Here is a 13,706-nt window from a genome sequence, read left to right as displayed (position 1 = left end):
TTAATATTTTAAATTAGTTTTATTGAATATTATTTTATTAATATTTTTAAATTATTAATTAAACTATATTATATAGTTTTAATAAATATAATTTTAACTATAATGATATTAATAATTTGATTCCAAAAATTATATTGACCAGTTGTCATATTTTTTTATTACATTGTGTTGTCATGTTTTAGGATTATTTATTTATCAGTTAAAATATATAATCAATGTTTTTTTTTATAAATTAGTATATTAAAAAAAATTACATTTAATTTTTATACAAATGTTCAGTTACTTTTTAATATATTTATTATAATTTTTTTAAAAAATATAACTTAATAAACAATAATTTTCAATTATAATATTATAAATATTAAAAATAAAAAATATAAATTTTTTAAATATAAAAACTAATTTAACAAATGAGGATAAAGTTTCTGTAAAAAATTTATATTTTATTATTGGCGAAGAATTGCTATTTTGGACAGAAGGGTGAGGGCAAAAGACAGAACCCCCGAGAAGAGGGCTTGACAGAAAGATTTGGGCGGGTGCAGCAGTCAACGACCGAGATTCCGAGGTGCAGTCCAACCGTTGGAGACCGAAAGATAGTTTAAGCCTAAGCGAGAAGGATAGCGCCATTTGGATTTGCTTTTGGTTTTGGCTTTGGCTTGAAATACGTCAAAGACTTGTAAGGATACGTCATCGACTTTGAATACCTTATATTTTATCGCTTTCGTGTTTTTCCCTCCCTCCTCCTTCTCTCACGTATTAGTGAAAATCTAATAATTCTTGGGGTTTTCCTCGTTCGAAGATCAATCAACTGGGTTTGAGATGGTGAAGGAGACCGAGTACTATGATGTTCTGGGTGTCAGCCCCACGGCATCCGAAGCCGAGATTAAGAAAGCTTATTACATGAAGGTATTAATCTAACACATCGATCCATTTCTTTTCCGCGTTGTTTTCTCGTCGTATCCATGGATGTACTTGATAATTTGATTATTGGACCCATGTTTTGGTATCTATTTTGCTTTGCTAGCTATCTCAAACCACCGTAGATCCGTGTTGTTCCATTTACCTGTTTGTTTAGACAGAAATAGCACATGCGTTTGCCTTATGGTTGGATCTGTCCATTTTGTGGCTTTCAAAAAGAGATGTTTACTCGTTGCTAGCTTACATACGATGAAATTGACGTGCTTCTACAGATAATGGCAATCTAATCTTCTTTTGTACTTTATTTAAAGTTGTGATGGTTTTCATCCTGGACCAAGCTTCAAAATATGATCAAGTAGTTTCATCGTGTTATTTATTTCTCTTCTATCCTATATGTGCAGGCACGGCAAGTGCATCCAGATAAAAACCCAAATGACCCTCTTGCTGCCCAAAATTTTCAGGCAAGAATGTTATAATTTTAGTTTAGAACTGTTTTAAGGCACAGAATGGCATCTTACCTGGCACAGAATGGTATGTTACCTGGATTGTTTTGTTAATTGATGAAGAAACCTTTCCTTTTTGCAAGAAATTATTAAATGATATAAGTGGTTTGGTCTTGCACCAGTACTAACTAGTAAGTAAATACCCATCCAACTAATTAACATTGGCTTATTTTTCTTGCCAATATGACCATTTAGTTTAGAACGATAATTCTTGAGATCATTTTCATGTTAACATGGCATAACTTGCCTTCTTGAACAAGTGAACCTATACATTTTATCTTGAAATTCATCTATTGGCATATTTACCTTGTTGAATATTACAGAAATGTTAACATTTGAAACTTCTGTGTATTGCATTTAACTCAAAAGGCATAAATTTATACAAATATATAGAAATCTATATTAATTTCAAAATCTTACCTAATAAAGGTAACTCTGATATTACTTTCCTGATTACCTTATTTACATATCAATGGGTCTGATTAACATATTTACATATTAACACTCACCATCAAGCTGGAGCATGCATATCATATGCACCAAACTTGTAACAAATATATTCCACTTGAGGTCTCTTCAATAACTTAGTAAACACATAAGCCAACTGGTCATTGGAGCTAGCAAAGCTTGTTGTAAGTTGCCGAGTTCACCTGAGAGAACCTTTTCTCTAATAAAATGACTATCATTGTTTATGTGTATGCATAGGTAATATCATTATGTGTTGATACCATTTTGTTAATCTCACTATCTTTCATTGTATATTGCACATAGCTTAAGTTTTACCATTGTTAATTAACTTTTGTTGCCCTTAGTTATTTCCTATATGTTTTATACTATGGTTTTAGGCTTTAGGTGAGGCTTACCAAGTCCTAAGTGATCCAACTCAAAGGCAAGCTTACGATGCTCATGGAAAATCAGGAATCTCGACGTTTGTTTCCTTTCCCTTTTTTCACTTCATAGTACTGTACTTAAATCCTATTTGGAAGAGCTTATGAATAGTTTATAAAAACAGTTTATGATTATTAAGTTGATTTTAGTTTATTTCAATAATTTTCTTGGTATAGCTTATCAAAATAGGTTGTTTTCAACTTATTTCAATTAATGAGATCATTAAATTTATGAGATAAGTCATCATTTAAGAATAGCTTACTGAATAAGTGCCTAAATAAGTTGCGTATCTAAACAAACCCTTTATCATGGTCGTTAAACTCGTGTTTTAACCTGTAAACTCTTATGATTTTACAATCTTAGGATGGTAATTGTGTTAAATCACATGTAAGCTCATGGTTGCGTAAACTCAGGTAGAGTCGGATAAATTTGGGTAAACTCATGAGTTTACACCTGGTTTTATGAGTTTATCAAAACAAAGGGAAAATCACATTTTTTCACCAAAATAATTCTATTTGGAATTAGGGTACCACTTTTCTTCCCTCTCTGCAAGTTGTGAAACACCATATTTACAAGTGGGGCACCAAAATTACATTATCATTATATGATTTAGCTTTTTAAGCAGTAAACCCTTATGAGTTTACAAATTGAGTTTACAAGTCAGGTTTACGGACACTACACGAGTTCATGTAAACTTTTGAGTTTAACAACCTTGCCCTTAATAATTGAATATCAAGGGTGATAGAATGTGGAACTTTTTTATCTTGTTAAGGGCTATTGTAACATTTTAGAGAAGAAGCATTTCACTTGTGCTGATTTTTTATATCCTTTTTTCTCTTTTTTTCAGTGAAGCAATTATTGATCCTGCAGCAATCTTTGCCATGCTCTTTGGTAGTGAGCTTTTTGAGGAATATATAGGCCAGTTAGCCATGGCATCAATGGCTTCAATGGACATTTTTACTGAAGGGGAACAATTTGATACTAAAAAGTTGCAAGAGAAAATGAGGGTATATCTATAATCTTTCTAACAACTGCATTCTCTTATGACTATTTTAACATATTACCAACATATTTCTCATGCTTCTACCAAGATTTGTGTGTGTGAATACACGTACATACAACACATATATGTATGTATTATATTTCTGTTTGGGCCACACTTCACTAATAATTTAGGATTCTAATGTGACCATGCATCATATCACACCACTCATAGTATATCATTGCCTAATTTGCCACAACTAAATGAAATGTTCCCTCTAAAGTTAAGGCTTTTGCTTGGACAATGGTTCTTATGTTATGGGGATTAATACCGATCAGTTGCTAATGATATGCAAACTGATAGGTTCACAAAGGTGTAACATAGAAAGAAAGGGAAAAGAATAGGCAGGAAATTTGTTAGTGGCCATTAGGTGGTTCTCTGTAATAATCTTTGTGATAAATAGCATTGAGGAAGTAGTGAAACATATGTTTTTGTAATTGATCCTTGGGAAAGGTTAGGAGAGTGGAGTTCTCTCAAATAACACTGGAATACTAAGTGTAATAATATTGGTTGGGGAATTAGGGTTCCTCAATAAAAATTTCAAGAACTATTTTCTGTACTCTATACCAGTTTCTATCACAAACCTCGTAATGAAATTTATCCTAATTCTTCTCAGCTTAAGGCTTGTTTCAACATTAGTGCTTGGTAGGAATTGGGATCAACACTAACATAAAAAATTAAGAATGGGAAATACTAACTCAATACTTTTTGATTAAGAGTAGAGGGAGAGAGAGAGAGGAAGGGAAACTGAGAGTATTATTGAAAATATAAACTGAATATAGAGTTCTGAAAAAGATACAGAATGTACATGATGGTCAACTATGCAAGAAGCTACTTAATTCTCAGATGCAATTACAAAGAGCTAATAGATAAGGTCCAGGCCAAGAGGTTGGACCTAGCGGTGGTTGAAATGAATAGGTTGAATCCAGTGGTGCTTAAAAGAAAGAATTTACATGTAATTGATACTAAATCAATTCACCAGTTGAGAGCAAAGTATTAACTATGGCTTTGATTTACTTAGATATCTTATGATTTTTTTCCCTTGGTGAAAATGTTAACATAATCAAAGTAGCAAATTACCGTATGATGCTATTGTGGCCTATTTGTCTTTTCTTTTCAGCATTCTTTATTGTGTATAGAGATATATATAACATGTTGATGCTATTGCTAAAATCATTTTTTCAATCTCTACTGATGATTAAGTACAGAATATGGATAAATTCCTTCTTGCTGCTTCATGCAACTAAGATAATGACTTTTTGGAGTTTTTATTACAAACCTAAAAGCAAGAAAGCTATAAAAATAAGAAAAAAGAGAGAAAGAGAATAAACCTGCAAAGGTATATTGAATCTCAATATTAAAAAGGACTAAGGAGAGAAATCTCCTTCCTAGGGTTTTCACTTCAACAAACAGTTTTGGTGACTAGATTTGATGAGAAATAGCAGCAAGTATTACATTTATTATCTACTATTTGTATTGGAACATTTTTTATTCCCAGATGTTTGCATAGTCATCTTGAAGGAATTATTTGTTATATATTCATCCTGCTATTTTTTATTGCTGTTTTAACAGATTTATTCTTCCTTCAGGTTGTTCAGAAGGAAAGAGAAGAAAAGCTTGCAGAGATATTGAAAAGTAGACTCAACCAATATGTCCAAGGAAACAAAGAGGACTTTGTTAATCTTGCAGAAGCTGAAGTTGCCCGGCTATCCAATGCAGGTACTATACCCTAAGAATAATTTCAGACATGCAGGAAACATGCGGAGCAAAAACATTGTGTAGCTGCAAAATTACTATACGGCTCATTTTGATGCTTTTTTCATCAGAAATATCAAACTGTGGTTGCAAAAAGCAAACAAAATTAACAGTTCTTTTGTTTATGGAATCATGATGTGGTTCATAAATTGACTTAACATGATATGGAAAAAGCATAGCCTAATCTCAAGTATTTTAATATCTGTATTGAAGAATACCAACCTAACTCTCTTAGCAGGATTGTAACTGAGGTACATTTGCTGAATACATTAGTTGTCATTATACAGCTTATGGGGTTGATATGTTGAATACCATTGGCTACATATACGCAAGGCAGGCAGCAAAAGAGCTTGGGAAGAAAGCAATTTATTTGGGTGTGCCTTTTGTTGCTGAGTGGTTTAGAAACAAAGGGCACTCTATTAAATCTCAAGTTACAGCAGCAACAGGTGAGCAAATTTTGTACTCTAAAGCCCTTCATAGCTGTGATATGGTTTCTTCATGCTAATCATGTGATTAACTTCATATCATGTTTTCATTTGCTATTTTACTCCCTTTTGTTTTCCACATTGCATATTACTGAGGCTTGGGCGTATCAAATTGACCTTGCCCATAAAGGCTTTGCAAAACAGTGAGCCTACAATGTACAGTTTATTTAGTCCATTGGTGTATTTTGTTTTATCACAATGCATTTTTTGGTGTTGTTTTACTCTCAAATTGCTATGTGATTGAACTGTGTTATGGCCTCTGTTTTGTGTTCTACTAGTGGCTGTTTCAGTGGAATTGTCATTTCATTACTGCTTCAGTGCAATTTTCATTTCAGTATGTACTTGTTATTTATCCTTGTTCTCACTTCTCTGATCTACTTCACTTTTTATAATTCAAGGGTATGCTTATGTTTTTAAGTCATGATTGACTTTTAGTTTCTGGTTTTGAATCATGGGTATTTCATTTTATCGAACATATCCATACCCAGTATGTCTCAATTACTGGTACACATTATATATACTTGGGCACTTATCAATTTTAAGTTTTTGAAATTGTACACAACATGAATACGATTCTAATGAGACTAGGTGCAACTTAGGGTATAACTAGATATGCCTTATGCACCAGCTAGATCATTTCCCCCAAAAAAAGACAGTTTTTCGATTAAATTTAGGGATTTTTTGGCCTTTTTGTCAATTTTCTCATATTTATTTCTCTATTTAATCAAATACATTCATCCTTGTGAGATATGAGATGCAAGTTTGTCATTTTCTTTTATTATAGATGTATTCACAAGAAAATATTTTTCATTTATATTATTTAAATATTATTAGTGTATACCTTTAATTTTAAAAATTGTCATTTTGTGTACCCGTATTCGTACTAGATATTGGTACCATACCTGTATTCAGCACATATATTTCTGGTGTTCCAGTGGAGCAGAGATTCATGCTTTGGAGAGGTTGGCTTGTGAGGAAGGCTTGTTTGACAAACAACAATGTAGAGGAGGGTCTACCCTCAAGGGGGATGGTTGGCCAGGGAGAGATAGAGGAAAAGTGTTATTAAGGATTTAAGGGTTCAAAATTATTGGATCACGAGCAATTTGGTTGGAATGGGAAGGCCTTTTACAAGTGAAATGAAGAGGATGGTTGACATCTTAATAACGAGATGGCTCCTAACACAATTGGGTTTAGTAATTACTACCTTTTCTTCAAAATTATTGGGATTTTCTTGGGGATGATATGCTGAGGGTTTTTAATGAGCTTTATCACAATAGGTTGATTGGTATTTGTATGATTTCATTATCTATTAAAAGGGCCCAATGCACAAGCCTCCCACATAGTGGGATATGTGGAGGGTCATATGCAGCCTAGCCCCTGCAATCCGAGAGGAGGGCATTTACATGATTTGAATCGGACTTCCAGATTACAAGGAAAAACTTTACATAGCCCTAAATTCAATCCTATCTTTTATAAAATGAAAAAAAAGTTCAACCTATTCACCTTCATTCATAGAAGAAAGGTTATTCTATTAAGTCAAAAGAATTTTAGATATTACAGCTTGTTCATGTGTATAAATTCTGATTGAAACCAGGATAAAGGGCCCAGGCCTAACCGCCTAAGTAGATAAAATGTGTAAGTTGCTTATAATTGGAGGAGTATGTGTAGCATGTGAGAAGATATATAAGGAGATAGTGGGATACATGAGAGGCAGCATTGCATTAGTTTGTTGTAAAGCTGTTCAGCTAAGCAAGGAATGGACAAAGCATTACTCTGAAGGAGCCATGAGCTCTGGCCTGGTTAGGGTTTATCTCTTATAGAATATTTGTTATGTAATTCACATTTTAATCAATGCAATTTCTTCTATTTATTATAAATCATTTGAGGGTCCTATCATTTCATCCGACTTGCTGGATACAAACAATGGGTACCAGCACATTACATTCATTTAGTTCTCTATGAAGATTCATGAGGGAATGAATGCCATTTTAGATTCCTTGAAGGAACTTTGACAGGACTTAGTGAATATTGAACAAAGAAAGATAGGTAGCGATTATGCAGAAAAAGAGGCTATGGAAAGAGTTAAAGCAGAAAAATTGTTGCAACCACGGGGCATTCCTCCAAACAACAAAGGATTGGATGGAGGATTTTTTCCTGACAGCAGTTTCAGGCTCGAGGGAAGAAGGGAAGGTGCCAAATGATGAAAACGACATTTGTTTTGGGACATTTGAATGTGGGTAACAAAAGATGACATTTGTTTTGGGACATTTGAACATGGGTAACAAAAGACGAGTAGAGTCCAGTATGTCGCAGGGCAAGGCCATGGTTTGCCCAGATAACTCAACATTTATCATTGAGGCATGTAGGTGGTGGAGATGGCGGATCTTCAACCCTCATAAATTTCAATAGATGGAGGTGAGATCATTCGATTATCCATCTAAACATAGAAAAGGGACAAAGAGGTGCTGGGGGTTTGTTTATTGGAAGGGTATTGAGAATCTTATGAGCCCAAAGGTAATGGGAGCCCAAGTATTACTTTTAATAGATTGGGTTGGATTAAAGCTTTTAAGTTGATAAAGGCCCAAGTACCTATTTGCTTTTATGTTATGTTTAACTCGCAATTAGTCTCTTGTAATAAGAACTGAGGGTATTAAGCTATTCTTCCACAACAACTGCTCAATATCGAAGGTAATCTTCAGCAACATTGTACCTTTCCTACGTCTAGTCCCATTGTCAGATTTGGTTGGGAAGCTGCCAGGAGGAGGGTATTGAGGAGCGGGTGTAATAGTAGAGATGATAGTGCCTTGGTGGCCGTTTACGTGTTGGATTTTTGGGTTTATTCTGTGTACTTACAAGTTGTAAGAGATTCACAACAAATGAGTAGAGGGGGTGTGTGTTTCAAGTACGGAACAAAAGAACAAGCCACCCAAGAGGCAATCAATGATAAATATATAATGAAGGGATCAGATGTTACACCAATTATCAAATGGGGTTACTGAAAAGAAAAGGCAAGCTCTGAGGGTACACAATGCACTATCTCAAGCTTCTAGTGCCAATTGTAATATACTGATCCTTGACAACCTGCAAGGCCTTGTGTGTATGCCAGTGTTGTTAAATGGCGGCCATGGCGGCGCCATGGCGGAATTCGGTGGGGGTTTTTGACCCCGCCGTTACAGCGTTACCGTTTTCTGGCCTTTTTCAATGGCGGCGCCATGGCGGCCGTTACGCGCATGGCAGTAATGGCAGCCATGGCGGAAAATGTAAAAAAATGGCGTTTTTGTGGGAAAAATTGAGTTGGGCCATTGATTGGACCTGCTCCGAAAAGATAATCCGCGAGCCCAAACCCTAAATCACATATTTTCTTCCTTTCTTCATTGCTGTTGTGCCGCAATGGAGCGTCGGTTGGCTGTTGTGCCGCTGTGGAGTGGCGGTCCGCCACCTGCTGCTGCTGTGAAGTATTTCTTCGCAGGGGTTAAGCCCTAGTTGTAGTGTCTTGGTGTGCGTGTTGAAGTGTAATAGAGAAAGAGAGCGAAATTCCAATCTTGCCCTTGTTTTATGTATTTTAGGGTTTTTTAAGGGCAAAATAGACTCTTTCCACTTAAAATTTTTAGGGTTTACCTTCTCTTCTCAAGCGGTCAATTTTCTGAAGGGTAAAATATTTAGGGTTCTCTACACTGTTTTTCTTCCTTCTTCTCTAAAGCCATTTTCTCCTTCACCATTTTCGCCGGAGAAGACATCCTTTCCGGCTGTTTTCCGGCAACTGTGAATGGAAGGCCCTATTTTCCGAAGTCCATTTTCTATTTTGTGTCTCTGGACTCTGCCCCTCTTTCTTAGTTTTTTCCTCTCCTGTTTTTTTTTTTTTCAGTTCTGTTTTTCCCTCTCCCACTCTGTTTTACTCTCCCATTTTTTTTGTTTTTCCTTATTATTTTGTTTTCTTGATTCTATTTTTCTGTTTTCACTTCCAAGTTTCCTTCTCCATATTTATTTTAATTCTCTACTTTTCTGTTATAACTTCAGCTTATTATTCCCTCTTTCTTAGTTTTTCCCTCTCCTATTTTTTTTTTTTTTTCAGTTCTGTTTTTCCTTCTCCCATTCTGTTTTACTCTCCCATTTTTTTCGTTTTTCCTTATTATTTTGTTTTCTTGATTCTATTTTTCTGTTTTCACTTCCAAGTTTCCTTCTCCATATTTATTTTAATTCTCTACTTTCCTTTTATAACTTCAGTTTTTTTTTCACTATTGTACAACCATTTATTCTTTTTTTCTCAAAACCTTCTTTTTATATGTAGTTAGTTTTCTAATTTTTTATCACATTTTGCAATATATATGACCGCCATTATTCCGCCATAACCCGCCATGGCATCCGCCATAATTTTATGGCAGTTTTTTTGTTTTCCGCCATGACCCGCCATCTGCCATTGATAACATTGGTGTATGCATACAAGTTGTGTCTCCATTGCATTATGTAGTTATGAATCTCTGAGTAAATTCAAGCATCATAAGCCGGGGTTACTGACTTATGTGGTGTTAATCAAAAGAAAAGTTCAAAATTTGTTAAGAAGGCCTCTGATTATAAACAATTTGGAAAAAGTAGTGACCTTGCTGTACCAATTTTTCAGCCAAGAGGACATAAAAGGGACAAAAATGACTGGATTTGATGAGAAGAAGTTGCCAAGTATGTCACATGTAATCCTTGAGAAAAGGGTCAGTCAGCCTAGAGTTTCTGTTGCCTCTACACTTGCGGAGAATGGTGATGTTCCTCAGTCTGCTATACCAGAAACTCTACTGAAGAAGATAGGACGGGTCTACAAATCCTTGGGAATTATTCTATGTAGGCATTTCTCCATCTCGTATGATTATAGTGGAAGGTTAAAATGGTTTGAAAGGCTTGCATCTATTAACTGTGGTGCTGTCAAGATGGTAGGCCTTTATTTCATCCTTGAGGAGAAGGCTGCAGTTCTAGAGAGCGGTAATGATAGCAACCAGGATAAAGGGCCCAGGCCCAAGTAAATAAAATGTGTAAGTTGGTTATAATTGGAGAAGTGTGTGTAGCATGAGGGGATATATATGGAGATGGTGGAGATACATGAGAAGCAGCATTGCATTAGTTTGTTGTAAAGCTGTTTAGCTAAGCAAGGAATGCACAAAGCATTACTCTGAAGGAGCCATGAGCTCTAGGCTGGTTAGGGTTATCTCTACTAGAATATTTGTTCTATAATTAACATTTTAATCAATGCAATTTCTTATATTTCTTATAATACATTTGAGGGTCTTATCAAATTCATCACTAAGATATTCTTTTGAAATTAATTTCCTTCATCAGTATTCCTTTTGGAGCTTCTATCAAAAATAAATCTATTGGAGTAGGACTAAAGGATTGCGAAGATTGTGAGGAACCTGTTATGGTCAAAAATTGGGGATGGCAGGAAATATTATTTGGCTTATTACAAGCCCAAGAACTTGGAAGTATTAAGCTTGGAAAATAATGTCTCTAAAATATTGATCTGCATTCACCCCGATATATTTCTCTTCCTTGCTTTCTTTGCAAGTGGGAAAAGGTTTCTTTATTTGTTTGTGGGATGATATCTGGTTTGAGAAAGGTAACTCTGGATCCTTTTATCTGACTTTGTCATTTCTGTACCTTGCATCGGGTCCTTGTTTTTCAACTTTTTTTCCCTTTTAATCAAGATTCCATGTTTGTCAGTAGTTAGTGACAATCAGTGAAGGTTATCACATGTACTACTGGAATGAAAGAGAGGAAAAGAGGGCATTTTGTTATTTGTGATAGAATTGGGGCCTACACTTTTGGGAGGTGTAGACCTTAAATATTCTGCTGGGTTATGATTATCAGGGGGTGATTTTTCCTATGCTTTGTAATAAGATACCAGATTTCTATCACCATCCCTCTTGCAATGTTCACTTATGGAACATCAATGATCAGATAACCTCTGATTTTGTATCTTCGTTCGGAATTCTCAACCTCTTTGATAACTCTTGCTTTTCAGCCTCTTGAAATTCTCAACCTTGAATTTTTTCTTTATGCTGGTTACAGGGGCAATTGCTTTGATCCAACTGCAGGAGGATATGAAAAAGCAACTCAGTTCAGAAGGGAACTATACCGAAGAAGAACTTGAAGAATACATGCAATCTCACAAGAAATTAATGATCGACTCTTTGTGGAAGCTTAATGTGGCCGACATTGAAGCCACTCTTTCCCGTGTTTGTCAAATGGTGTTTTTCGCTACTCTAATGTCACTTAATTATAGAGCATAAAGTAGATTTGAGGTTAATTTAGATCGTCTGTGCTTAACTTTAGGTTCTTCAAGACAACTGTGCCAAGAAAGAAGAACTCCGTGCACGAGCTAAAGGGTTGAAAACTCTTGGTAAAATCTTCCAGGTGGTATTTCTTTCCCTACACTTCCCAGAATTGTTAGCAACATGTGTACTAATTATGAAATGATTTTTAATTCACGATTCAAATTTAGAGGGTTAAGTCAGCCAATGGGAACGAGAATGGAAGTGTACCAAATAAGGCATTACACAAATTGAATGGAAGTGAAACTAGTAATGATGCTTGTTCTCCTAGTACATCACCCAAATCTTCAAGTCCTGATAGTTCAACTCATGCTATATTTGTATCCCAGGTACAGTGTTTCCCATTGATATCTTTTTTCTTTCTTTCTTTCTTTCTTTCTTTTGGCCATATTGATGTCTTTCATTTTTATACAATTTAGGCTAATAATATTATTTTTTCTTTCTACTTCATTTACCTTAATGTAAGCTTTTATAGTGACATCTTATATTTGTTTACCAAAAAATGGATGTAGAGCCCCTACGTGGAGGCCCCGCAATTTGCTGGCATGCAATTTGACCACAATTTTCCCCGGCCAACCGCCCCCCCAGGTGCCCAGAGGCCTGCTCATTGATATCCCAGTGTTCTTTTTTTCTTTTTTGGAGCAGTGAGGGGAGTGTTACTTTATTATGGTAACTTGTCTGCTGTGCCCGTGCAATAGATTATGTGCAGTGTGGTTATGAAAATCCCATAATTCTATACATAGATGGGGAAAGATAATTTAAGGTAGCGTTATGCTGGTCGTGCTTGGCTTCCATGTATTTTTGTATTTTGAATGTGTATTTTGTTGGGGTACTAGCACAAAGGTTACTCTCTTCTTTTTCTCATGCCCCCTCCAAAGAGTTAGTGCCATGTCCATTCTAGTGGGATTCATGTATAATTGAAACTCATTTTAACGCACAACATCATATATATATATATATATATTTGCGTTCAAATTTTATTTCGTGTTTTGCTCACTTAATACTCCGATGCGCTTTCTAGTTCTGGAAAATAGTGAATCGAAACTACTAAGACTGTTAATGAGAGGCTCACTATTGCTCACTCAGCTTCAGGCACATGATCAACAGTACGGAGAATTAAACCAATGGCAATGAATTGCGCTATTTACAGGGTCAAGATGACAGCCACCTTATGTATCTACAGAAGCGAGAATACATGGCGAACCAGTTATATGAGGATAATGCACAATACATTTGACTGGTTTTCACGTTGCAGTTCTGGATAGCATAATAGCTTGCATACTTGTCAATTAGCTTAAATATGGTTTACGTTCTTATATTTTTTTTTAACATTTAGTTTTAGTTCTTCCATTTTTTATTTTTTATTTTTTTATCCTCATTTTTCTATTTTATATTTTTTGTTCCTCCCATTATTGAAATTTTAAAACGTATGAAAAAAATCACTTGACATAATGAGAAAGAAAATAAACTTCTAAAGGTGCTTCAATAAAAAATAAAAAAAACTTTTATAAACACTTTCGTTTAAGAATTTGTATCCACAAATTACATTGATTAATACAAGCTCTTGAATAAAGATTAAAAGCATTTTGTATAATTTTTTAAAATGTGATTATAAATTAAAAAGTAAATATTTTTATCAACGATAAAAAATATTCAATTGTAAGAAATATGGCAACATTCAAGTGGTAATATTTTTAAAATTTTAAAACAAAAATTGATATGAAGATTGAATCGAAAAGTTATTCTTTTATTTTTATTAATATCATGCATCAAAATTCAAGATTTAAAAATTAAATTCAAA

General features: G+C 34.7%; 1 protein-coding gene across 1 annotated transcript; it reads left to right on the top strand.

The window, feature by feature from the left end:
- The first annotated feature begins 462 nt into the window (after nucleotides 1-462).
- LOC113868873 (chaperone protein dnaJ 10-like) lies at nucleotides 463-12,877 on the top strand. Its single transcript, XM_027504838.1, has 11 exons — nucleotides 463-676; nucleotides 800-906; nucleotides 1,320-1,379; nucleotides 2,267-2,349; nucleotides 3,157-3,316; nucleotides 4,941-5,070; nucleotides 5,394-5,552; nucleotides 11,643-11,821; nucleotides 11,907-11,987; nucleotides 12,076-12,234; nucleotides 12,418-12,877. Exons 2-11 carry the CDS (start codon nucleotides 820-822, stop codon nucleotides 12,514-12,516), a joined length of 1,197 nt encoding a protein of 398 aa, XP_027360639.1. The 5' UTR covers nucleotides 463-676; nucleotides 800-819; the 3' UTR covers nucleotides 12,517-12,877.
- The last annotated feature ends 829 nt before the right edge of the window (nucleotides 12,878-13,706 follow it).

Source organism: Abrus precatorius, unplaced genomic scaffold (genome assembly GCF_003935025.1).
Source record: "Abrus precatorius isolate BTA unplaced genomic scaffold, Abrus_2018 Scaffold6, whole genome shotgun sequence".
Classification (NCBI taxonomy): Eukaryota; Viridiplantae; Streptophyta; class Magnoliopsida; order Fabales; family Fabaceae; genus Abrus; species Abrus precatorius.
Note: the sequence above shows the minus strand (reverse complement) of the source record. Positions and strands in the feature narration are given on the sequence as shown.